At 40.7% G+C, this 26538-nt stretch overlaps 1 protein-coding gene across 1 annotated transcript in view; it reads right to left on the bottom strand.

Annotated features, from left to right (window-relative positions):
- MYH15 (myosin heavy chain 15) overlaps positions 1-26308 on the bottom strand; it is a 151760-nt gene extending 125452 nt beyond the window's left edge. Inside the window, exons 1-9 of the mRNA XM_047792948.1 lie at positions 26165-26308; positions 21842-21948; positions 18377-18520; positions 16724-16880; positions 16059-16086; positions 14664-14757; positions 12475-12567; positions 9221-9284; positions 9035-9130 (exon numbers count right to left, since the gene is read on the bottom strand). Of these exons, the coding sequence (XP_047648904.1) occupies positions 9035-9130; positions 9221-9284; positions 12475-12567; positions 14664-14757; positions 16059-16086; positions 16724-16880; positions 18377-18520; positions 21842-21948; positions 26165-26252 (871 nt within the window). The 5' untranslated portion in view covers positions 26253-26308. The remainder of the gene's footprint in view (positions 1-9034; positions 9131-9220; positions 9285-12474; positions 12568-14663; positions 14758-16058; positions 16087-16723; positions 16881-18376; positions 18521-21841; positions 21949-26164) is intronic.
- Positions 26309-26538: the final 230 nt, after the last annotated feature.

The raw sequence follows: 26538 nt of genomic DNA, 5'->3' as shown, positions 1-26538 counted from the left end.
TAAGCATATGAAGTTTGAGTCACCTATTACACGTCCAAGTGAAAACATCAAAGAGTCAATTAGCTATGAATCTGGAAGAGAAGAAAAGTCTAGACTCATGATCAAACCTGGAAAATCATCAGATAGAAATGATCTTTATAGCAGTCATTTAGATGCTCTATCACCACAAGAGAGCTCAAAGGACTGAGCCCAGGGTACTCTCAAGTCATGGGCTAAATGAAAGAAAGAAACCTGCAAAGCAATGCCAAGAGATTTAGGAGAGAAACAAGGGAGGTAGTATGCTGGAAGCCACGAGGGGAGATTTTCAAGGAAGAAGGAGTAATCAGAGGTATCAAATACTGTCCTGACTATACATTGTCAAGCATCTCTCTCCCCCCTCCTCTTCTCTCTCTCTCTCTATGCATGCACACATATATATACATATATATACATACAGACACACACGTGTGTGTGTGTGTGTGTGTGTGTGTGTGTGTGTATTTTAGGCCCACAGGTGCCACATATGGAAGTTCCCAGGCCAGGGGTTGAAGCGGAGCTACAGCTGCTGGCCTACACCACAGCCATAGTGACACCAGATCTAGATCCAAGTCTTATCTGCAAACTACACCCCCAGCTCTCAACAGTGCTGGGTAATTGAGTGAGGCCAGGGATAAAGCCCACATCCTGATGGATACTTGTCAGGTTTTTTTCCCTTGAGCCATATTAGGAGTTCCTCACTTTCTCTACTTTTTTTTTTTTTTTTGGCCACACTTGCAGCATTCAGAAGTTCCCAGGCCAGGGATCAAACCCATGCCACAGCAGCAACCCAAGCCACAGCAGTGACAATGCTGGATCCTTAATCTGCTAAGCTACCAGGGAACTCCAAGAATCTCTCCATATATTCTTTTGCAAGATTCATTCATAACTTTACTGATGACTCTCAAATCTATTTATTTTCTAAACTCCAGACCTCAATCTCCAACTTCCCATTGGACATTTTAATGTAGATGGCCACAAATAGCTCAAATACAACACTATTGCAATTAAATCTATGACGCTTTTCCTGTCTGCCCTACAGTTAGTCCTTTTCTGTGGTTGCTTATGCCATTGAATGTCACCACCACACCTGAGCCAGACACCTCAGTGCCACATCATCCTAACCCTTCACCTCCTTCACAGCTCAAATACAGACATCAACTCCATGTTTTCCAAATCAAAGCATGTATTTAACATTTGTTTCTCTACTGTAGGTATATGCTATGGAAGGAGGTAAGGATACAAAACTAAAACGGTCCTTTCCCTTAAGAATGCTAGAGCAATCACACACTAAACAGTGCAGGAAATACTGTTGTGTGTCTTTAGGGTGGGGCATGTTTCAGTTGGCTGACTCATTTAAAAAAATCTACATTCTGATCAATGGAACAGAATAGAGAGCCCAGAAATAAACTCAGAGGCCTATGGTCAGTTAACCTTTGACAAAGGAGAAAAGAATATAAAATGGGAAAAAGAAAATCTCTTCAGCAAGTGGTACTGGGAAAACTGAATAGCTACATGTAAATCTATGAAACTAGAACGCACCCTCACACCATGCACAAAAATAAACTCAAAATGGCTTAAAGACTTAAACATAAGACAAGACACTATAAAACTCCTAGAAGAGAACATAGGCAAAACATTCTCTGACATCAACCATACAAATATTTTCTTGGGTCAGTCTTCCAAGGCAATAGAAATAAAAACAAAAATAAACCAATGGGATCTAAACAAACTTACGAGTCTTTACAGCAAAGGAAACCAAAAAAAAAAAAAAGATAATCTACGGAATGGGAGAAAATAGTTGCAAATGACAAGGGCTTAATCTCCAAAATATACAAACAACTCCTACAACTCAACAGAAAACGAACAACCCAATTGAAAAATCGGCAGAAGATCTAAATAAACAGTTCTCCAAAGAAGACATATGGATGGCCAATATGAAAAAATGCTCCACATCATTAGTAAGAGAAATCAAATCAAAGCTAAAATGAGGTACTACTTCACTCCAGTCAGAATAGCTATCTTTAATAGGTCTACAAATTAAAAAATGCTGGAAAGGGTGTGGAGAGAAGGGAACCCTCCTATACTGTTGATGGTAATGTAAATTGGTACAACCACTATGGAAAACAGTATGGAAATATCTCAGAAAACTAAATATAGAACTACCATATGATCCAGCAATCCCACTCCTGGGTATATATCCAGACAAAACTACAATTCAAAAGGATACATGCACCCCTGTGTTCACTACAACCCTATTCACAATAGCCAAGATGTGGAAACAACCTAAATGTCCATCAACAGATGAATGGATTAAGAAGATGTGGTACATATACACAATGGAATACTGTTCAGCCATAAAAAAGGAATAGAGTAATGCCATTTGCAGCAACATGGATGCAACTAGAGATTCTCATACTAAGTGAAATAAGCCAGAAAGAGAAAGACAAATACCATATGATGTTACTTATTTGTGAAATCTAAAATATGGCACAGATGAACCTATCTACAGAGTAGAAACAGACTCATAGACATGGAGAACAGACTTATGGTTGCCAAGGGAGAGGAGGTGGGAGCAGGGTGGACTGGGAGCTTGACGTTGGTAGATGCAAACTATTACATTTAGAATGGATAAGCAATGAGGTCCTACTTTACAGCAAGGGGCACTATATCCAATCATTTGTTATAGAACATGAGAGAAGATAATATGAGAAAAAGAATATATATATATATGTATATATATATATATATATATACACATATATATGTGTGTGTATATATATATACACATATATATACATATATGTGTGTATATACATATATATATATAAAACTGGGTCACTTTGCTGTACAGCAGAAACTGACAGGACATTGTAAGTCAACTATAATTAAAATATTAAAAAAATATATTAGCAAACAAAAATCTACATTCCAAGATTGCTTTGCCAAGAATTACCTTTAGAACATTCTAAATTGACCTTTTAGAAAATTTTCATTTTGCTCGCATGCTTATTATGTCACATTTTTCAATTGCACATTTGTACTTTATTTTTTTAATAAGCTTTTTTTTAAATTGAAGTACAGTTCATGTACAATGTCGTGCTAGTATATATATATGTATATATATATATATATATTTCTTTTTCAGATTATTTTCCATTATAGGTTGTTTTATGTCATTTTAAATCTTCACCCTGGTCATGATGACTAAATGTGCTATATTTGACTTTATTTTCTCTCTGTTAAATATAGGAAAATAAAAGTCTAGCAAGGCTCACTACTTTCCCAGGATCAAATTAATGATTAACTGAATTTAGAACATAATCTCTTGTGTTTCTCTTAGGTTATGCCACCCACTGTTCAAACCCGTGTTTGGAACTATGGCGGGATCCCATTTCCTCTTTGTCATAGGCAGAAGGAGGGTCTTGTTTCTGTGCAAGCTCAACATTGGACAAGCACTGAGGGCAATGGAGCAGAGGGCAAGCATACCACGTGCCTGAGAACTAGAGGACCATGTGGAGGAAAGAGCCAAGATTCAGGAGGGAGCTGGTAATAAGGCAGAATGATGGGTGAAGTACTATAGATGCATTTCTCCCTCAGCACCTCCCACTTCCTGATGCATCATTTCTAGAAGTCATTAAGCACACCCAATGGACTTTTCTTCTATCTCCTTAAAACCAGAAACATGGCTGCCATGCTAGCATAACCATTCACTGGAGCAACTGCACACAGTGCGAAGTAGTAGCTCCAGAGAATGTGGAGGCTAGAAGCATGAGTGTTTGAGGAACTTGGAAAGGCCTTGAACTCAAACATCTTCCCCACTGGGACTTATCAAAACTTATTTTCAAGGAGCAATGAATTTTAATTGGGTCGAAGCTTGAGGTTATCTCAGAGGAGTATCATGTAAACAGGGAATCTTTAATTAATTTCATTTCTACCAAGACAAAAAAAAAAAGGGCCTTGAGAGAATGAAAAAACAAGGGGTATGCATTTTTATGAGCCACTGTTAGGGCCAGAGAGACTGTAAGCCTGTATGGGTCCCCACAGAAGATTCTTGAGGCTGTAGGCACATGGAGGAGAGGGAGAGCTTGTCAGTAGGGGTGGGTGGAGAGCAGAGAGAGAGGGAAGGAGAGGATGCTAAAGCTAAGTGTCAATTGCCTCACAATTTCAAAAAGTGCAGTTGTCAGCCATTGTACAGGTTCATTTCTAGAGCCTGCTCTTCAGTAGGAAATGCAAAAAAAACCATCAAGAGTATTTTTTTAATTTTTTTCTTTTTAGGGCCACACCCATGGCATATGAATGCTCCCAGGTTCAATTTGCTAAGGGTCAAATTGGAGCTGCAGCCACAGGCCCACACCACAGCTATAGCAATGCCAGATCCTAGCTGTATCTGTGACCTACACCACAGCTCAGGGCAACACCAGATCCTTAATCCACTGAGTGAGGCCAGGGATTGAATCTGCATCCTCATGGATGCTAGTCAGATTTGTTTCCACTGAGCCACGACGGCAACTCCAACATCAAGGGTATTTTATCATTCATGGCTTTGTGTTACGTGTCATCGTGACACCAAATTTTACTTTCTGAACTGCTGAATGTTCTACAAGACAGTGTTCACTATGAAAAGGAGCAAAGCTGACACTGGACTAAAAGAAAGTTTAGGATCACAAATAAATTTCTGTAGCTAGTACCTCTATGCCATGTCATCCATCATTACCTGTTCCTCAGGGCTGCTGTGTTCAGCTAAAGAGGTCATCCATTGCCCAGTTTCAGAGAGAATCACTCACAACTGTACAGCTTGAATAGCAATCTCTGGAGTTAGGCAGTGTACAATCTGCACAACTGTACACATATCTTGTGCCTAATAACCAGTGGGAGCAAGGGAATAAAGATATGGGACTAGTTCAAGAAAGATGGGTAAAAGGGATATGACTGAATAAGCTCCAGAGTAGGAGGTCCAGATGCTGGCCATTTCCCTTGCCACAGGCATTCAGGCCACCAGCAGACACACTCAGGTGCATCCTTGGCAACCACCACTGTTTATTACTGTCAAACACTTTATGGGGTGAGTTCTCAAGGCATTAGGCAAGTGTCCAAGAGGCAAGGATTTGTTTCCTGACTTCTCCTCCTGGAGTTTACACACAAGTCGAATAGTAAGAATGGGTACAATAAATATATGGAAAGAAAAAAAAGTCAAAGAAAAGGAGAAAAAGGAAGCTATATGCTGGACCAACCTATACAGATGTCATTGAGAACTAAAGGATTTCAAAACGTCGTATCTGAGGGGACCAAGGAAGTGCATTCTAGCTGTGCCTGGAATAAGCATCAGCCTTAACTGAAAGGAAAGGGGAGAAGGGATGGCCCGGGTCATGTAAAGGCTAAATGGAGGCTGCTCTGGGATGACCTTTTCCTTGGGTCCCGCAGTGGATGGCCAGCCTCTGCTGTCACTTTCCATACCTGATATGTTTGTCATACACAGATGCTCCTATGTTAGGAAATTTTAACACCACCCTCATATTTCTAAGCTGTGCCCTCTTGTGTCACTCTTCAGGACACTCTGAAGCTCTTCTTTGGCAACCATGAATAGAAAGAGTTCAACATTTTAAAATGTCCCAAAGAATGACAATCGGTGTCATAAAGTGGGCTGACAATACCCACCTTACACCACCAGATGTCAGCCTTTGTACAGTAATCAATCTCAGCGGCCCAAAGACTCAACAAAGTACAGGAATTCCTGACACTCAAGAGTTTTCTACAGCAGCCCAGAGTCCTCAGATGGTTCTATGAGCAAATGGAGATGCTCTAAAAACTCACAGCCCCTGCTAGCACCCACATTGGACCCTGTGTGTCAGATGCCCTGCACAGCATAGAAATGAGTGCCAAGAATGTTAGATTTGGCAAAGCTAAGCAAAGGAAGAGAGAAAAAAAATCTGTTCTAGGTTAGGTGGAGGGAAGATGGGAACAAAAGCAGCTGCTGCTTTCATATAACCAGCTGCACCCATGGTCAAAATAACTGCCCAGTTTGCAGAGTTTCTCCATCTGCTGAGGGCACTTTGGAATTGAAGATCATGTAGTCAAAATGCTGCTGGATTTATACCATACCTCATCTAAGTATAATGGTTGGCTGTTCCCCATCAATTTGCTCACTGGTATCTCCAGTCTCACCCCACATCCACTGCTGCAGGAGCATTGTTGTCCTCAGTGGCAGATGCAATACTTCTGAAATCCAATTAGTCTGGCACATTCCCCTTCCAACAACTTTCCATTGCACTCAAGATATAAACTCTAGGGAGTTCTAGGGGAACTAGGGAGTTCCCGTCATGGCGCAGGGGAGGCGAATCCAACTGGGAGCCATGGGGTTGCAGGTTCGATCCCTGGCCTCACTCAGTGGGTTGAGGATCCAGCGTCGCCATGGGCTGTGGTGTGGGTCGTGGACACAGCTTGGATCTGGTATTGCTGTGGCTGTGGCTGTGTCTGTGGCGTAGGCCAACGGCTACAGCTCCTGTTGGACCCCTTGCCTGGGAACCTCCACATGCTCCTGGTGTGGCCCTAACAAACAAACAAACAAACAAACAAGCAAAAAAAAAAAAGATATAAACTCTAAGAGTTCCTGTAGTGGCTCAGTGGTTAACGAATCTGACTAGTATCCATGAGGATGCAGGTTTGATCTCTGGCCTTGCCCAGTCGGTTAAGGATCCATTGTTACCATGAGCTGTGGTGTAGGTCACAGATGCAGCTCGGACCCTGCATTGCTGTGGCTGTGGCATATGCTGGTAGCTACAGCTCTGATTTGAGTCCTAGCCTGGGAACTTCCATATGCCAAGGGTGCAGCCATTAAAAAAAAAAAAAAAAAGATGCAAACTCTCTGCTGCAGTCTGCAGTGTGCTACTTGGTCTGGCCCTGGTTATTTCCTCCCTATATTGCCCCCTCTACTCATCCGTGGCCACTGTGCTTTCCAAGAATAAACCAAATTCATTCCTGTCTCAGGGCCTTTGCACTCACTGTTTCTACCCCCCTGGAACTTTCTTCCTAGAAATCTTTGCCTTCTTGTTCCCTTACTCATTCAGGTGTCTGGAAAAATGCTGCCTTCTCAGGGAGATCTTGTTTGACCCTTCTGTTTAAAATGTAATCACCCATTGCCCTTCACTTCATCTTCTCACCCACTTAATTTTTTTGTAGACCTTCCATTCTCTAAAATTAGAAATATTTTTGTTTATTTATTTGTCACTGTCTTCCACACTAGAATGTAAGCTCACGAGGGCAGGGACTTGTCTGCCCCATTTACTTCTCCATCCCCCACACTTAAAAAGCAGTGTGGGGTATACACACAGCAGCTCCACAATGAATATTTGTTGAGTACGTGAAATTTATTCCCTTACCCCACAAATTGCTATCCTATTTTTCTGTTCACAGCACTACCTTTTTCTTCTTTTCTTTTTTTTTCTTTTTATGTAATGATTTTTTTTCTCATTATAACTTGTTTACAGTGCTCCATCAATTTTCTACTGTACAGCATGGTGACCCACCTACACATACATGTATACATTCTTTTTTCTCCCATTATCATGCTCTATCTTAAGTGACTAGATATAGTTCTCAGTGCTACACAGCAGGACCTCATTACTAATCCATTCCAAAGGCAATAGTCTGCATCTATTAACCCCAAGTTCTCAATCCACTCCACTCCCTCCCCCTCCCCCTTGGAAACTACAAGTCTACTCTCCAAGTCCATGATTTTCTTTTCTGTAGAAAGGTTCATTTGTGCTGTATACTAGACTCCAGATATAAGTGATATCTTATGGTATTTGTCTTTCTTTTTCTGACTTTTTCACTTAGTATGAGAGTCTCTAGTTCCACCCATGTTGCTGAAGGTAGCATTATTTTGTTCTTTTTATGGCTGAGTAGTGTTTCATTGTGTATATGTACCACATCTTCTTAATCCAATCATCTGTCAATGGACATTTGGGTTGTTTCCATGTCTTGGCTGTTGTGACTAGTGCTGCAATGAGCATGTGGGCGCATGTTCACAGCACTACTTTTATTCTAATCAAATTACCAAACTTGGCAGTATTTTTGAATCATCACTTTCCTCCATTTCTACATTCAATTATTGCCAAGACTTTTCTATTCCTCCACACAACCTTTGCCTTTCCCCTCATTCCCACTGACAGTGCCTTAGACAATTGTCATTCATCTCAGACTGGGACAATTACAACCACTTCTCTCAGTATTTCTGCCTCCAATCCATACTGCCCATCATGGCAGCTTTACTGCCACTGCCTTCAGCAAATCATGGCTTCCTATTACCCCATCCCACTCCCACAAAACACAGGTGCACATTCCCATATATACACACCATGCTCACAACACCCTCCCAACTTTTTGCGTTTAGAAACCATTAGAATAAAATCCCCACCATTCCTCTATGAAAATCCTTCCCTCCAGTTCACTCATTCTCTCTGTTCTCTGATCTTGCCTTGCCCTTGCCTGACATTGTGTACCCTCTTCCTCCTACCAGAAGTACCCTTCACTATGATTCTGGTTAAATTCCCTTCCCATTCTTCACATCCCAACCCCAATCCCCCCTTCTTTATAAAACTCCCATTGACCACTACACACCATGGTGGTATCTCCCACCTGTGGTCTCTTGTCTGTACTCTTAAACAGTGGTTCTAATCATTTAAGACTTTCACTTATCTCATGATTTTTACACAGACACACACACTCACAAGCATTTGTGCGCACATGCATACACACACACATTCATTTACCTCTGCTGGACATTCTACCCACCTCTAAACACTACCAAATTGAAAAAAAAAAGTGTTACCATTTGCTCTCTACCTATATAAAACTATAGAACATTTGTTTTATAATTGGTTCCATTTCTTACATTTAAGGATGAAACTGAGTTCTAAAGAGGTGAGGATACTTATTAAACAGCACTGTTCCAAGTCTGATAATCTGACACCTGTCTCTTGTTTTAGAATGATCCCCAGATCCAGAATAATCTACTTACCAAGAAGTGCTTTTTGTCCAGATAGAATTTGATAGAATATGTGGAAATTCCTCTCTCCAGGCTGCTGGAAAATCACCCGGGATTTTTCAAGCAAATCTGCATGACGAGACATGAGTGAAAATTTAAACTTGGGCATTCTTGCAAAACTTAGAGGAAAAGTAGTTAGACAGTGCTATGGGTACTTACAGGTGTCAATGTCTGCAGCTGACAGCTTGCCTCTGGCACAGAAGTGCATCCTGATGAACTTGCCCTGGGTAGACACAGAACAGAGTCTCCTATTGAAACATTTCCAGAAGTTGCAATGGCTTCATTATACACATTACTCCCAAAGTGATATTTCCCCAAAAGTTAAAAAATATATATAGCATTGGTCTGTGATGGCACCAGTTAATGTCAAGAGGCCGCTGACTGATCATCAGGATGAGCAGTGGTCCTGGGTTCTAGCCCCAGACCTGCTGATTGCTGGCTGGGTATTCTTGCCTGCACTATAGAATCTCTGTGGACCTCAGTGTGCTTATCAAAAAATGAGAAAAATAACATCTTCTTAGCATATTCTTCCATTTACTCAATACATATTCATTGAGCATCTACTATGAGCCAGAAAACCTTCTAGGCACTGGATATTCCACATTAGAAAAGTAGGCATGTCCCTATTCTAGATTCTAGGTGTAAGCAGCTAATGTAGCCAGTCTAACACAGGAATATTTGGTGTGTCTTGAAATCAGAAGAAAAGCCAGTTGTGGAGTTTAGCAAGTAAGAGGAAAGGGGGCAGAAAACAGAGTCTGAGAATAGGCAGGCACCAGGTGTCACATCAGGTAAGCCATGTGGCCACAGGAAGGAATGGGTTTTATTTTATGTGTGCTCAGAAGACAGTGAGGGTTTTTGTTTTTGTTTTTGTTTTTAACGTGATTGGACTTGTGTTTTAAAACATCATTTTAGCATGAATAATAGATGGGGCTTCCTTCCTTCCTTATCAATGAATGGCTGTAAGACATTAGTGAGGCAGAAAATCTGCCTGAAGGTGACAGAGCCCAGGGGTGCCAAGACACAGCCAAGGAAGCAGTGCAGTGGTAGCTAAAGCCTGCTGGATAAGGATGTTGGTAGAGTGGAAGGTAGCCTGGTGGAGGTGAAACCATGCAGGGAAGCAATCAGAGCAGGACAGTAGCCTGACAAGAGGAGGAGAGTAGAAGGCCATGTAGAGGGCAATTGAGCCAAAAAATTTAAAAATGCAGGCTAATCGGAACCACACACACAAACATACACATGTATGTATACATATATATACATGCACATATATGTATTTTTGGCCAAAAAAAAATACACAACCTAGAATTGCGTTTTGTTCTGTGCACTTATTGAGGACTTAAGCCCAGGGGACAGCCTCTCAGAGAGATGTGAAGGACTGCTCTGAGGTAAGGGAGGAGCCAGGATACATAGGAGATTTTGCAATAAAAACCAGGTAGACAGAATATCAAAAGATTACTGCTAATTAAGGAAAACCAGACATCTCAAGTTAATGAGTTTAGCACTCTTCCATGTATGGGAAGATACAAGAGTCTGGGTTATTGAAATTATTGCTTGCATATGCACCGCAGCTATCTAGGGCCAGAATCTTGCTTTTCCCCAACCTGGATCCCCTCAGGGTACCCTGGGGTGGTTACAGTGGCTGATGGCTTGATGGCTGCAACATCCTTTGTTTCCTAATATGGCAGGTGGCATTCTTATTCCACAATACACGTAAAGAGTATTAATCGAAAGAATTGAACCGGGATTTCTTGATTTTTTTCAAAACCCCCTTTTCCCTTTTCTACTCTCTTCTTTCCATCCATTCATTTATGATTAATTTCCTTTTCTACTTATTTCTTTCCTTTTATCTTTCCAACTTTTTTCTTGGTCTTGGTGTCTTTCAGGTTTTTTGTTTGTTTGCTTGCCTGCTTTTTTTTAGGGTTGCACTTGTGGCATATGAAAGGAAGTTCCCAGGCTAGGGGTCAAACTGTTGGAGCAACAGCTGCTGGCCTACACCACAGCCACAGCAATGCAGGATCTGAGCCGTGTCTGTGACCTATACCACCGCTCACAGCAACGCCGGATCCCCAACCCAGGGATCAAACCCACATCCTCATGGGTACTAGTCAGATTCATTTACACTGTGCCACAGTTGGTAACTCCCAGCCGTGGCACCTTCAATTGCTTTCTTTCCTTATTCGTCTTTCTTTCTACTTCCTGTTCTTTTCTTTCTTTTCTTTTGCTCTCTTTCCTTTCATCTTCCTTCCCCCCTCCCTCTCTTCCATTATTCCTTTTCCCCTCATTTAGTCTTTTTTCAGCTTTCTTCTTCCATGCTACATTCTAACAAATCTAGCCTTTGTTTTATGGACCAGTATTAGCACCTGCTATGCAGCCAGACATGACAAGCAGATATAAGTGTAGTCAGAACAGTTCTAGGGCTTTGGAGGGAATCCAATCAGCAGGACGCTATTATTTAATTATGCCTAGAGACTGAAACAGGAAGCCCTATGAAAATTTCCTTGTAAATTACTTAGTGGCTCCCTGCCACTCATTCTTGGCATAAAAGGGATTAGTGAAGCTAGAATTTGAAATCTAAATCCATTTTCTATCATGGGAAGGCTAGTTATCAAAAGCTACTTAAAAAAAATGCTTTTTGGAGTCCCCGTCGTGGCTCAGTGGTTAACGAATCTGGCTAGGAACCATGAGGTTGCGGGTTCAATCCCTTGCCTTGCTCAGTGCATTAAGAATCCAGCGTTGCCATGAGCTGTGGTGTAGGTCGCAGACGGCTTGGATCCCACGTTACTGTGGCAGCAGTGTAGGCCGGCAGCTACAGCTCTGATTAGACCCCTAGCCTGGGAATTCTCCTAGCGGGAATAATGCGGGTATGGCCATAGAAAAGACAAAAAGACCAAAAAAAAAAAAAACCCGCAAAACTTTATTCCAATAAAAAAAAAATCCCCAGTGAAAAATATGCAGGGGGACTGTAAAAACAATATTTGAGCATAGAGACAATAATTATAATAAGTGAATATGGAGGTGCTTACTAAAATGACTTGTTACAAGAAGAATAGGAAATTATAAAGGAGAAAATACTTTCAAATGTGTAAAATTTAATAAAATATAAAACATTATTAGAATTTGCTGAGTGAGCATCTCTACTGGGAGTGGAAAGGAGTTTGAAACTATTAAGAGAAATATTTTCTTTTTTAAATTGACCAAATAGTAGAAGCTTCTTAGGTACATATTTTTTTTGTATTTTTAATTATCTTAATGATGAAGCTGGCAAACTCTTTTGAGGACTCAAATGATATGAACATTAATCAAAAAACTTTTGATGTTCTAGAAAATTTTTTTCAGACCTATATGCTCAGGCATGACTTTCACAATTTCTAAAAATTAAAGACTCTGATTTACTGCTCAATCATGTTACTTACAAAACGAGAGGAACTGTCATTCCTTAGGGTTTTGGCATTTCCGAATGCTTCCAAAATGGGATTCACTCGCTTGATTTGATCGTGTAGAGTCCCCTGAGGGTAAGGGAAGTACAAGCAGTGAAGTTCTTAGCAGAATCCTGTAATGTGGCAAGCCCTCCATGCCCAGGCCAAACCTATTCTTGTTTTGATAACCAGCAGCCAAACCCACTTCTGAATTTGGTGATAAGATGCTATATTGGAGTGGGAACTCATAAGAATGGGTGGATGAAAGCTTGGCAATATATGATCCCCAAGACTATATATGGGAGCTCATTTATTTGCAGTGCTTCTCTTTTGATTGGCACTGGCCTGGGCAGGGAAAGAAAACTGATATTTTGCCAAAGTAAACAATGACAAATACCATAGCTTATTTCCAAACTTCATTCCATATATACCCCCTCATTGCTGATCTACCTCTCTTTCCATTGGACCCTCACACCTGGAAATTTACGCTAAGATAATAAAGCAGGCATTATTTTGTTTTTATTTCCCAGCATTATTTAAATTATATTTTTGCTTGCTATTATTCTTAAGTAATCTAGAGGTTCATACCAAGCAGTGACTTGAAATGGTATTTATTAGTCTGGAATTCGAATCATATGTGCTCAGGATGATGAACCAAAACAGGTCATTTATACCAAGTGAGTCTCAATGACCGATTAGCACCCAAACTGCAACAGGACTTTGTTTTTTTCCAATCAGCCTCTAAGACCCATTATAGGGGGGAATTTGATAGTACAAGATGTTTAAGAATTTATAGATTTACAAATACTCTATTACTGCTGTATATTATGGGTCTACTGTCCTTGAAATAAAAGGGCTATATGAGCAAAAATTTTCATAGAAGTCTTATGTATTATGTATTGTGTTATGAATTATCATAGGGCTCGGTGGTTAGACCAAACAAATAAATTTACACCAATCTAAACTGTATGCAAAAACTAATTAATATCTAGTGAATAGTAGAGTTCAGTGATACCTACAGAATCAATAAAATTCAGGAATGTGGAGTTCCCGCTGTGGCTCAGAGGTTTAAGAACCTGGCTGCAGTGGCTCAGCTTGCTATGGAGGCACCAGGTTTGATCCCCAGCCCGGCACGGTGGATTAAAGGATCTGGGGTTGCCACAGCTGCGGCTTGGATTCAATCCCTGCCCAGAAACTTCTGTATGCCATGGATGAGACCATAAAAAAAAAAAAAATGTATAGCAGAAATTATCACATTGTGAATCAACTATACTTCAATAAAACTTTTAAAAATGGGGAAAAAAGATTAAAAACATTATATTCTTAAGAAACACTTTAAAAAATTCAGAAATGTGACAGTTGGAAAAGAAACTTCCTATGGTTTGGAATTTGGACCAAATTGCTATTTTGATATACTTGTTATTTTGCAAAAACATCAGGAAGTATCAGAATCAAATTGAAAAAGAAAAAAAAAAATGCCAGACATAGAAAGATGAGAGGCTGCAATAGTTCAACCTAACTCATTGACTTTGAGTTCTGTTCAGCATTATCTAATCTTATTTTGTATGCCGAATCTTGGTTTAGTTACCCTCAGATTATTACCATTAACCTGTTAATGAAGCTAAACAAAGTAAGCTAAAGCAATATTAACCAAGGATAAAAATAATTAAATAGAGAAGGCAACGTTTTTCAGAAGCTAGAATGTGATTTAAGTTGAGGGTACATCCATTGGGTGTTTGAGACTTGATCCAGGACTTAGTGCTAAGGGAAGCAGAATTTCTTTGGTTCATATTTTCTGGAGTCTGACATCTCACAGCAGGTAAAGGGATTAAGAAATATCAAAAGTGGCCATTCAAGGCACTGGTGATCCTAGGTTTGCGGGGAGAAGGTTTGGACTTTTAGTACCTAATTCTTAAAGGGTCCAACCAACAAAGGTCAGGCCAGTAAATGGTCCTTGAACCAGATCTGAAACAAATTATGTAATTTCAGTTTGGGGGTTACTAGTTCAGAGCCTTTGATGAGCCTCCCAACTGGCAAAGGAAAAATGGGGAAAATTTTTCCATAATTTTTAAATTGTTCTGTACTGCTTGTCTCCTCCTTTCTCACCAAGAATGGTCAGGGTAAAGCCTCCATGATCAGTGGATAGGTCCACCTCAACTTTTCTACCAAGATGGATAAACACTTACCTGCCTTTCCCTGGCTTCACCCGTGATTCCTATGTTGGCAAAATACTGGATAATATGTTTGGTGTTCACAGTCTTTCCAGCACCAGATTCTCCTCTATAATTGGAAATTCAATGACACAGTTAACTGGCTCAGATTATTAAAGCAATGAAAGATAGATGTTTTTAACCCTATAGGCCAGGACAAGAGGAAAAGTTTTATGGAAAAGTGGAACTTAAGAGGGAACTTGAAGGAGATGCAGACATTTAATAGTTAGGAGAAGGAGGATATGTCAGGCTGGAAAAGCAACATGAGCAAAAATCTGGAGTTGAGAAAGATCAGACTTTTATAAAAATAAGAAGCCTATACCTCATGGCCCATTAATGAAAAGTTTAAGAGTATATTTAGAGATAGGTCTTCTCATTATGAACTGTTCAAGAGATTTTCACTGTTCAAGAGGTATCAAGGCTACCACCACATGGTCAGGTCCAACCCTCTCCCTCAGAAGAGAACCTGCCAGGAAATTAGGCTTTAGATTCCCTCTTACCTTTGACAACTAGCTAACTTTGTTATTGGGGAGAACTCAGTGGTGAATTTATAGCCTCATCACCCAAAGCGCCATAGGATCAAAGCCTGCCTTATCTGCCTGACACACCAGAAGACAGTCTATCCTCTTTGCAAAGGACTGCACTCTAATTGCCCTTCTAGCTCTAAATTCTGAGACCTATTATTTTTCTTCAATAGTTAAAGCCAATGGATAGCCCAATGCACAAGGCAGCATCATCACTGCATAGGAAGAGTAAGAACTTGAGCATTTCACTGCCTCTTGAGTTTCAGCTTCTCCCTTCAGCACCATGTTGACAGTCCACCTGGCCAGCCAATGTTCTTCCCATCAAAATTAACATACAATATTCATAAAGTGAAGTCCTTTCCTTCCTTCCTCTGCACTCCTGTTCCTTGTCCCTCCAATCCTCACCATCTTTCAGTTCCCATTACTTCATGTACCTTGGCCTGCCCCAATCTGGTTGCTCACAACAGCACATTATCTGTTCCATGGTCATTCCTACTGGACTTCAGTCTCTCTTTAATTGGCGAGTCCAGAGAACTTTGAAAATGATCATTTGGAGAGGGTGTTCTCTTCATTAAGAAGATAATCAAGACCAGTGTGTTCACTGAAGATTCTAAAGGATATCCTAAAATGAGAGACAGCCTAGCCAGCACCGTATTTGGATAATCACTGACTAAAGAGTTATGACAATTTCTTGAGTATCTTACTCTTGCCTAGAATGTATTTAGTGTCTAAAGAACAACAATTCAAAGACAGTGAATTTATGTTTCATATCCAATGAAATGTAGGTGTCTGTTTCCATTGAAGTTCTCTCTGCAGGCCCAAAAGAAAAAGCAAGGCAAACACTCACGTGAAGAGTATAGACTGATTCCTTCGATCTGCAAAAGAAAGGAAAATGTCAGGACATTCTTCTGCCAGAGCTGCTCTGCACTACTATGAACTTATTCAAAATTCCCTTGGTGCAGCTTAAAGTCAGAGGCAAGCAGAAGGATTTGCTCTGTAAACAGTTAGCGAAAGTACCATTTAAATGATACAAAGTAAAATAGGTTTTCTCTTGACCCTATGTAGGCCAGTCATAAGAATGTACAAATTCTATCCCTATTTCCTTGCTCCAAATACAAATGGTAAATGACTGATGGTTGACATTTTGCTATTTTAAGCCTTTTAAGAAGCATGCTTTAATAATAGCTACAGAATAACTTCTTTGTGCCCAAGGTTCTAGCAGGTGCTTTATGTAATAAAAGCTGACATCTACAGGGGGCCCACTCTGGCCTAGCCACTGAGCACTTTCAACGCATGATCTCACTTAATGTGACATGTGATCTAATGGTCCCCATTGCCCCAGGAGGTAGGCATTATTATGCCCACGTTTTATCTAGAAGGAAATGGAGGCTTCAAGTGATTTGGCAACTGTAAAGGCCACGCTCTGTTCACAATGCCTACCTGCCTCTTAGTGACTCGGAGAAAAAGTAGATCAGATATTTTTACCTTTCATTTCATAGAGCAGCCACTTACTGTGAAGCATGTCCTGAAAGGCATTATCAGCAACAGCGAAGATGTGAGGGGGAGCCTCTGATCGCCTCTTCCCTCTGTAGGCGGCCACGACATCTTTGTGATACACCGGAAGCCACTTGTGAGGATTTATGCTCACACAAGAGAGACCTGAATATGTCTAATGGAAGATCAGAAGATATTTCCAAAAACAGGTCAGAAATACTTCCAGGTTTGTCAGCTCTTTCGCTGTCAGGTAACATCTGCTCTAATATTTACTTAGAAAGGAATGAAAAAGGAAGAGATTTCCTTTTTGCATTCTTGCAGAGAAGGGACTTCTAACTGAAAGAGACGGAACCAGGTTAGAGTAACAACAGGGCCTGGGATTACCTCTCCCCAGGGAGATCTGGTAGCCACTAACTTGTCTCACACATATACACACACACACACCTTTCAAAGACAGGAAGAACCGTAAGTGGCGCCCTTCAGATTTTGTAACCAGCTCTCAAGCATTTGAGGCCCAAAGGGAATCTGTTTTAGCAAGATTAGGAACCTGATATTTAAGGCCCTGGGGGGACAGCTCATGTGGGTCATTCATGTGGGTGGTTGAATTGTTCTTCCCTAAAAGATACCTCCATCTTAATTGCCAGAACATGTGAATGTGATCTTTGGCAAATGGATTTGGCAAAAGGATCTGTGGGGGTATAATTAAGGAAATAATCTCAAGATGATATCTGGACAGACCTTAAATCCAATGGCTGGTGCACTTATAGGAGACACACAGAGGAGAAGACATGGACACACAGAGTAGAAGGCAGTGTGGAAACAGAGGCAGAGGTGGGGGCAATATAGCCACTACCAATACCAATTATATGTGGCTTCCAGAAACTGGACAGGGTAAGGACTGATTCTCCCCTCGAGGCTCCAGAGCCTGATGATTGACTCTGATGACTGATGAGTTTATTTTATTTCAGATTGTGGCCTCTAGAATAGTGACAGAATAAATTTCTGTGGTTATAAGCCACCTAGTTTGCAGTAATTTTTTTACAGCATCCCAGGGAAACTAATACAGTCACACAGTAAATCTCAGAGCCCAGGAGAAAGCTGGCTGCACAGCAAGCCTTCTGTAGTAATGGGTCCCAAATGCCAGCATCTTTGCTTAATCTACTCAGCGCTACTGCTGATGAACGGATTAAGTGAATCAAAGAATCTGAGCAACCAATCATCACCAACTTAACAATGATTTAAAAAATTACTCCATTTATTGAGCACTAACTAGGTAACAGGCATTGAACTACAAGATTTACCTATATTTTAAAATTTATCCTCCAAGCTACCACGGAAATACTGACATTATTACCCCACTCTACAGATAAGGTAACTTCAAGAGCAAACCTAGCAACTAGTAAGAGACAGGGCTGGCATTTGGACACTGGTCTATCATGCTCCAAGCCTCATGCCTTTACTTTAGGATGAAAACTTGCAGGGAGGGCTATGAATACTGATGAAATAAAATTGGCTCATGATAAGCTAAGATCTCCTCCCAGTGGGCATCTCTCAAGTATTGTCCCCAGATGGCTATGCTTAAATTCAGTATCTGTTTCACCCAAGAGAGAGCTGGGACATGGCCAATATGTTGCCAACATACTGTGTCTACAATAAAGCATATACATGTACATAGATCATCCCATGCTCGTAGCGCCTCTTCAGGGTGTGCAGCACAGATGCTTCATTGAGGTGAGTCAGCATTGCCATGTCTTCAACCATTTCAAACTCTGGAGGATTCATCTGCTGGATTTCATCCTCCTTGACACTTAGACTCTGCAGAGGAGAAAAATATAAGATATGCTGCCCAGTGTCTTCCATGCTCATTCATTTTTGCCATACACTTGAAAGACTTTTCAAAGAGTTAAGAAACAAGATGCCTTATTAGGGAAGCCAAAGAAAGTTAAACCAAGCTGTTTCTTCCGAGAAATAAGTGTTTCTCTTATCATGTTCTCTCCTTGCCTGAAAATAAAGCTTTTTGGTTTTGTTTGTTTGTTTTAAGGCCATACCTTTGCGTACAGGAGTTCCCAGGCTAGGGGTTGAATCAGAGCTGCAGCTGCCACCCTACACCACAGCCATAGCAATTCGGGATCCTAGCCACATCTGCAACCTACACCACAGCTCACAGCAACAACAGATCTTTAACCCACTGAGTGAGGCCAGGGATCAAACCCACATCTTCATGGATACTAGTTGGGTTCATAACCTGCTGAGCTACAATGGGAACTCCAAAGATACAGTTTTGTTTTATTTTGTTGTTTTTTAGGGCCATACACGAGGCATAAGTTCCCAGGCTAGGGGTTGATCAGAGCTACAGCTGCTGGCCCACACCACAGCCACAGCAACACAAGATCCAAGCTTCATCTGTGACCTACACCACAGCTCATGGTAACAGGGGACCCTTAACCCACTGAGCAAGGCCAGGGATCAATCCTGCATCCTCATGGATCCTAGTCGGGTTCGTTACCTGTGAGCCACCATGGAACCCCCCAAAGATAAAGTTTTTAAAGAGGTTTTTGTTGAATTAAAATTTTCTAAATAAGGAGTTCCCATTGTGGCTCAGTAGGTTAAGAACATGATGTAGTCTCTGTGAGGATGCAGGTTCAATCCCTGGCCTTGCTCAGTGGAATAAGGATCTGGGGTTGCTGTGTCTATGGCGTAGTCCTCAGCTGCAGCTCTGATTCGACCCCTAGCCTGGGAACTTACATGTGCTGCAGGTGGAGCTGTAAAAAGAAAAAGAATGTTTTTCTAAATTGAAGTACCGTGATCCCTATGGCTCCTCACTGACTCTGACCCTCAGAGTACACACATTATACTGCCCATGATCTAGCCCCTCTCTAAATGTTGCAACATATCCTGGAGGTTTAGAAGAAGGAATTTGGAGTGAAGGATCAAGGAGGCAGACTCATCCTTTCAGATTTAGTTTAATTCACCCTCTTCCTCAAACTTTTCCCACTTCCCTAGTGCATGGTTGTGTTATCTCCTTCTTTAAATCTTTTACAATATATAAAACCAGTACCATCTTGATATTATTAACTCTTGTGTATGTTTTAATAATGGGCTATATTAAGCTACTTCCCAGCTAGATTATAAACATCTCGAGAAGGAGTCTTGATATTGTCTTCTCCTATAATTATTAAAGCCCTTATTACAGTGCTAAGGACATGGTAGGTATTAATAAATACTGATATTTTGATTAATATGCATGCATTTCTACTACCAAATTCTTGCTTAGAGTTATTTTCAGAAGTTTCCTAATACCATTCACTATACCCCTTTCCTTGATTAATGCATATTGGTATGAGCTGATTGCTTCATTTAATTCCCATTAGGCTTCTAGCAAGGCTGCCACACTCTCCATACTCATGATCTAATTCCTACCCACAGTCTTTGGCATTGCTCAAACAGTAATCCATTTTCTTTTGAGTTCTTCAATTTCCATATTTCATAGACTCATCTCCCATAGAACATAATCAGGTTTCTTACATCAAAAACCTCCCCTCAACTCTGATTCTATTTTTCTCCCTTCTTTCATTACCAACTGTAAGTATTACTTTCTATCCACTGGCTTTATTGCCTTTGTTAATATTACAAAAACCAAAGGTGATTGAAGGTGTAGTCACTTCTAACATCAGGAGGAGGAAGCCTGGAGCCAGGGGGATGCAGACTGGGGCTGGAGGCATGGGACCTCCTTAGATGCTGAAAGATCAAGCAGAACAAAACCACCCACCTTTAGACTCCTCTTTCTACATCATTAACTTATTGCTCTCATGCTCTTCTTCTTATGATTTCTTTTGAAAATCATAATTGTAATGACATTATATTTATAAATCACCTTGAATACTGTTGAAAAGATTGCAGTTTCAAAAAATGCACTTAGAACAAACTTCTCCTCTGGAGGCCTAATAAAGTTGAATTGGACACAATCAAGAAAGTGAAAAGACCACAGAGACGGGAAGAAAATAATTGAATTCCTTTCTTTCCCTGTTTAAAACATTCTGAATTTTCCCTTGCCTACATATGTATGTTTCTACGGATAAACTAAGTTCTGCTTTTAATTCCTTTAACCAGTTATATAAAATTTACCTAATTTGTGATTTTGTTAATGTACACACACCATCAGGAAGGCATATTAAGACACCCTAAGTGGTAGTTTTTGAGAGGCTGGGCTCCAGAATTTTACACTTCAAATGGCAATGCTTTAGATCATAATTTGTCCAAATACAAAGATGAGAGCATGAAAAAGACAAACTTTCTTGACATTGATTGTATCTGTTTTTTATAGGATGTGGCTTTTTATGGAGTTGAGGAGAGCAGAATTGCAAGGAAATTGGAGAATTGAAGATGGGCAGGAAATCATCTGTAAAATCTACAAGGAAGTGTTCATCTGAGTCAGGGCAGAAATAAGGCCCAGTTAACCGATACGGAACTGGCAGCCACCTGAGGTCAGTGATGTATGCCAAGGTTCTAAGAAAAAGGTTCTGTCTGCTCAATACTGCCCTGTTGCTCTGAATGCCTTGGTGGCAGAGAGTAGGGGCTGGGGACTGTTACATCCTTACTACACATTCCTTCTATGACCCCTTACAATCTAACATATGTCCCGACACTTGACCTCCTAATTCTGAAATCCAAGGCTTTCTCCAAGCCCTGTATCTCTTTCTCTAGCATATGACATTACTGACCACCTTCCCACTTCCTAGCTCCTCTGACAGTGCACTATTCTTATTCAAATTATCCATCTCTTTCCTGATTCTCCACAGTTCATACATAGTTCATTCATAGTTCCTAAGGTCATTATTTACTCCACGGGGCACCTTTAAAAAAGAACTTGAAACATGATGCAAGAAATGGAAAAAATCATGCATTATAGAGTCTGAGCTTCACCACTGGCAATTGGTTTACTCTGGTTCTTTAACGTTCATCATAAAATCTTTGACAGTAAGTGGAGGAGCTTCTTAAAGATGAACGAGTTTTCCAAAGTGTGTCAGTGGCATTTCCTACCCCAAGTTTTTAACTAACTATTAGAAAAATGATATATTTAATGATTAGATTAAATAGAGAACTTGGTCATCCCTGGGCCGAAATAGATTCCTTTACCTTTCCATCTGTTGTCTCAACAATTATTCTGCCATCATCTCCACTCCCTTTAATCTCGGCTTCAACATAAGCACTCTTCCCATCACAAATCCAGCATTTCTTCTTCCCTATAGAGGAAAAAAATGGAGATTTTTTAACTGTAGTAATTGTAAGAAATGTTCACTGGACACTTTCATGCTGACAGACATGATCTCATTTCTGTTCTCTGTTAACTTGGGAGTCACCAATATAGGAAATGGCAAAATTAGATAAAGTCACGAATGCTCGGCCTGAAGATAAACTCACATAAAGACTCTGAAGGAACAAGAAACATTCCAGCAAGTGGAGACTAGGGTCGTCATAGACCATTTTGCTACAAGACAGTTACCTGTGAACACCTTACCCACCTCTCTCAACCCCAGCACTTACCTCCCACTCACAGCCCCAGGTGCTGGGTGGTTGGATTGCTGTTCTTCCCAGCTCCCTTCCAAAAAGCTTCACTCAGAAAGGTCTGGTTACAATTAAGTGAAAATTTAGGTCAGTGGCCATGTCTGTCCATCAAGGTTTCTTTAGACCTTATTTTTACTAAGGCCTAAGGGAAAGCCTACTAAGGGAATTATATAGTAGAATTGGATGGGGGAAGATTGAGGAGAGTGAAGAGGCGTTATTTCTGTCATATAGCATAACTGATTCATATTAGTCTTCCCCATATATTATTTTTCTCTCCTTAGCCTCCTCAACCCCACACATCCTGTCTTAGCAAAACAACCCTCTTACAGAGTGATTAACCAAAAAGAGGTTTGGAGTGAAATGAGACAGAATTGTCATGACCAACTGAGGCAGCTTCTCTCGGCCTCACCTAGATGCTTCTCCAGTCCTCTGCCACCTGAGGCAGATAGCTGGGAAGATGAATAAGAAACATACAATTAAAGGAAAGCGAGACTTACCAAGAGCTCCTGCAAGTCCTCATTCACAGGTCCTCAGGTAAATAGGGGGAAGGAGGTGAGGAGAGCATTTGGCTGGAAGAGGGCAAATCTGAGCTTGTTGCTATGGGACACACAGGGGAGACCCTACTGCAACCACAGTCCTGGCAGGTAGTGCCAACCCCATCACCACCTCCCCAACATGTGAATCACAAAGCTAGGGAGGCCTCATTGCTGCAGGGTGGGCAGCCTCACCAGCTGCTCCCCCAGAGGGGACAAGAGGATGTGAGGAGGTGAAGTTGGGCAACACTCATTCTTTCCATCACTTTTGTCTCTGAAAAGAATTTGACTCCTCACTACCTTCTTGCCATCACAACTTACACCATGCTTTCTTTCCATTTCCCTGATTACAACCAATTCATTCACCACTAAAACTGCTGGGCAAGAGGATTTTTGCATTCTTGTCAGATTGATTGTGCATTTGCTTCTGCTCGATGCTTGCATTTTAAATACTGGTTTTAATTGTATTTATCATTTTGGTCTTTTTTGCAAAAGCTAATTTAACTTTGTGTTATATCTACAGAAGTAGGCTTGTTTTTGAAAAGCACCCATTTTTCATACATTTTGTGGGTTTAAGGTGAATGTACCACATTTTAAATCAAGTGTTATTACTTAAAAGAAACCTGTGTATCACCTGGCACAGATTCCCCTTTTATTATTTTTATTTTTTAAAAAGAACCTAGGAAAAGAGATTAAGAAAGCTGTCCATAGTCACAGGGATAATCAGCAGCAGTCATTAAATTTATTCATTTACTCCTAAATCAGAGCTCTTCCACGAGAGCATTCTTTCTCTATCTTTTATGCTGAGGTTTATTCGCTCCAAATTTTCTCTCAGAAGTTAAGTTCATCACCTGGCATATGATTAGTTCTTTCTTTTTTATCACCCCTAGAAACAGTGGGAGAGGAGAATTTTTGGAAACACCTGAGACTCAGTCGTGGAGAGGGATAGTTTTGAAGATGAAGTAAATGAACTCAGTCAAGTTTTAATTCTTTGCATTCATGAATAATTGCAGGGGTGGAAATGTAGATAGCAATGCATGTGAGTGAGGCCACCTGGATTTTAGTCCTGATGATGGTGGTAACAAGATGTAAGGCAAAGGTCCATCTCTTTGGGCCTTTGTTTTCTCATCTGTAAACTCAGGAGTTTTGTCTCTATGATTTCATATTTTTAGATGATTAAATATCTTTTCCTGATATAAAAGTAATGTATTTATTGCAAAAAACTTAAAAAGTATAGAAATGTATGAACACAAAAATTTTAAATAATTGCCCATAATGGAACAGCTCAAAGATAACCACACCATCTAATCTGAAGCATTGCTTTTTCTTTTTCTTTTTTTTGTCTTTTTGTCTTTTCTAGGGCTGCACCCATGGTATTTAGAGGTTCCCAGGCTAGGGGTCTAATTGGAGCTGTAGCTGCCGGCCTACAACAGAGCCACAGCAACTCAGGATCCAAGCCTTGTCTTCGACCTACACCACAGCTCACTGCAATGCCAGATCCTTAATCCACTGAGTAAGGCCAGGGATCGAACCCAAAACCTCATGGTTCATAGTCAGCTTCGTCTCTGCTGCGCCACGACAGGAATTCCCCTGAAGCATTTCTTTTAGGTCCTTTTTCTATGATATTGATTGAAATTGAAGTAATAGTATATTCAATTTTGTAGTTATTTTAAATAGATGGTTTACTTGTTCTATAATAATAATTTACATTTTCCTTGAAATTGTGTTTTGTTTCTATTTCTGAAAGCATACTTCCTCCCTGACACCCAGCAATTCTAGTTTCCTTTCCCAGGTCTCATAATAACACACTGTGTTTGTTTTTCACATTTATTGTCTTCTTCTATCCTGATGGAGGAAGGTAGGCAGAGCAAGTATATGGACCCATTTGTAGATGAGAAAGCTGAGGCTCAGGAAGTTGAAGTGATTTGCTATAATTAGACAGCTGAAAAGGATCAAGGACAGGAATTTGAACCCAAGACTACTTGCCAAATACTCTTATCACACTGCTTCCATCAGGCCTAAGTTCAAAAAAGCAAACTCCATTGTCTACTAGCCCAAGGGGATGAAAAACTTCTGCTAACTCTCTTCTTTGTATTGCTTGTGCATTTCTATAAGGAAGGATTGTTTTGGCCAAGAAAAAAAAAAAAAGAAATTACGTGGATTGTTATATTTTAAGTAATTATTTACCATTCTGAGTCTACTAAATGTATCATCCAATTATCTCTAATGCTTTGGCATTTTGATTTTCTCCCTGGTACCACTAGGATCTTGTTCCTCATTATCTAACTACCTGTGATAAGCTTCTGCATGACCAGTTCTGACCTCAGGGATAGTTCTGTTATTGTATTTGATTTGATGGATTATAATTAGCTACTCCAAAATCCAATCGCAGTAATGAAAGCCAATGACTGGAAACTGGGAACTGATCCAGGACTTGTCTATGATGGAAATATAATGTCCTACCTAACTGGCTTAAATGATAATTGGTCGTATGAAAGTCTAATGTTGACTAATTCAGAATACTAGAACAACTCTCAGTCAGGGTTTATGTTGTGCTGTTTAATAATTCTGGAATTAAGATATATAGGAGACTTGATGCTGGATCACCCCATGATTCTGACTCTAAATCTCCAATTAGCTGAAATTCAGAGGATAGCCAGGCACCCCAGATAAATATAGAGGGAATGATGTAACACTTATTTAGAGATTTTAATGTAGTACTCAGACTTTATCTATGGGTAAATCCTCATTAACCCTTGTCCTTGCCTGTAACTACCAAGAAATGATTTATCAGGGTGAGCGAGTTTCCCAATTATCTTTTGTTTAGTGTTGGGAGAGTGACCCTCCTGACCTAGAAGATGGAAAAGTTCCAACATTAGGAAATCCTGAAGCGGGGCAGGGACAACTTCTGTGTCTCCTGCCTTCCTAAAGTCTTTTCCTTTATTCTTCCTCACAGCGCACCCCACCCCCAACTCCTAGTGCCTAAGTCTCAGCCTAGTGCCCCCTCTCTCCAGTATTCACCGACACAAAGAGGTTTCTGAGAAAGGCTATATCTGGGGCCACACATGGGGGTGTCTGTAATATAACAGTGCTTCCTTAAAGAGAAAACCTGTCTTAGGGCCTAGTAAGTAGGGCCTGGGCCTGAGTGGCCTCCCAGCCCTCCTCCTCTTCCTTCTAAGCTTCCATCTTCACCCTTGCCACTCTGAGCTCTCAATTGCTCAGAAATTCATAGAGTAGAGGACACCCTAAACAAATAAGTTAGGCTCCAGAACTGATGGCTCTTCTCAACTGATCCAATTATCTCTGTTGCCACCTGGAAGCCATAAGATAAAGTGAAGCCAGCAGCCACTGCAAGACTTACCATCAAAGTCTGTGGCCTGGAGCAGAAGCAGCTCAGCCTCGCTTCTTCTGAGGAAGGCTGCAGCCTCGCCAAGCTCTGATAGGTCCATCCTCCTTAAAAGTGATCCGCCAGAATAGGCTGAGGCCTAAAAGTGAGCTGAAAGGATCCACTCTGCAGAAGACAGGTATAGAAAGGAATGGAGGGAAACGGGGCATCAGGTACTCAAAGGAGAAACTATTCACCGTAGATAAACAAACAAGGGTTACATCTTCTTTTTAACTACTTCTACCACTCCTCTTTCTCTGCCATGTCTCAAGCATATGACAAAAGTTTACCCAAGGACGTGGTACTCTAGCAGGGCCAACTTATCCACTAGGAACAGAAAGCTCAGTGCT

This window comes from Phacochoerus africanus, chromosome 1 (assembly GCF_016906955.1).
Source record: "Phacochoerus africanus isolate WHEZ1 chromosome 1, ROS_Pafr_v1, whole genome shotgun sequence".
NCBI classification, from domain to species: domain Eukaryota; kingdom Metazoa; phylum Chordata; class Mammalia; order Artiodactyla; family Suidae; genus Phacochoerus; species Phacochoerus africanus.
This window is presented reverse-complemented; position numbering and strand designations above follow the sequence as displayed.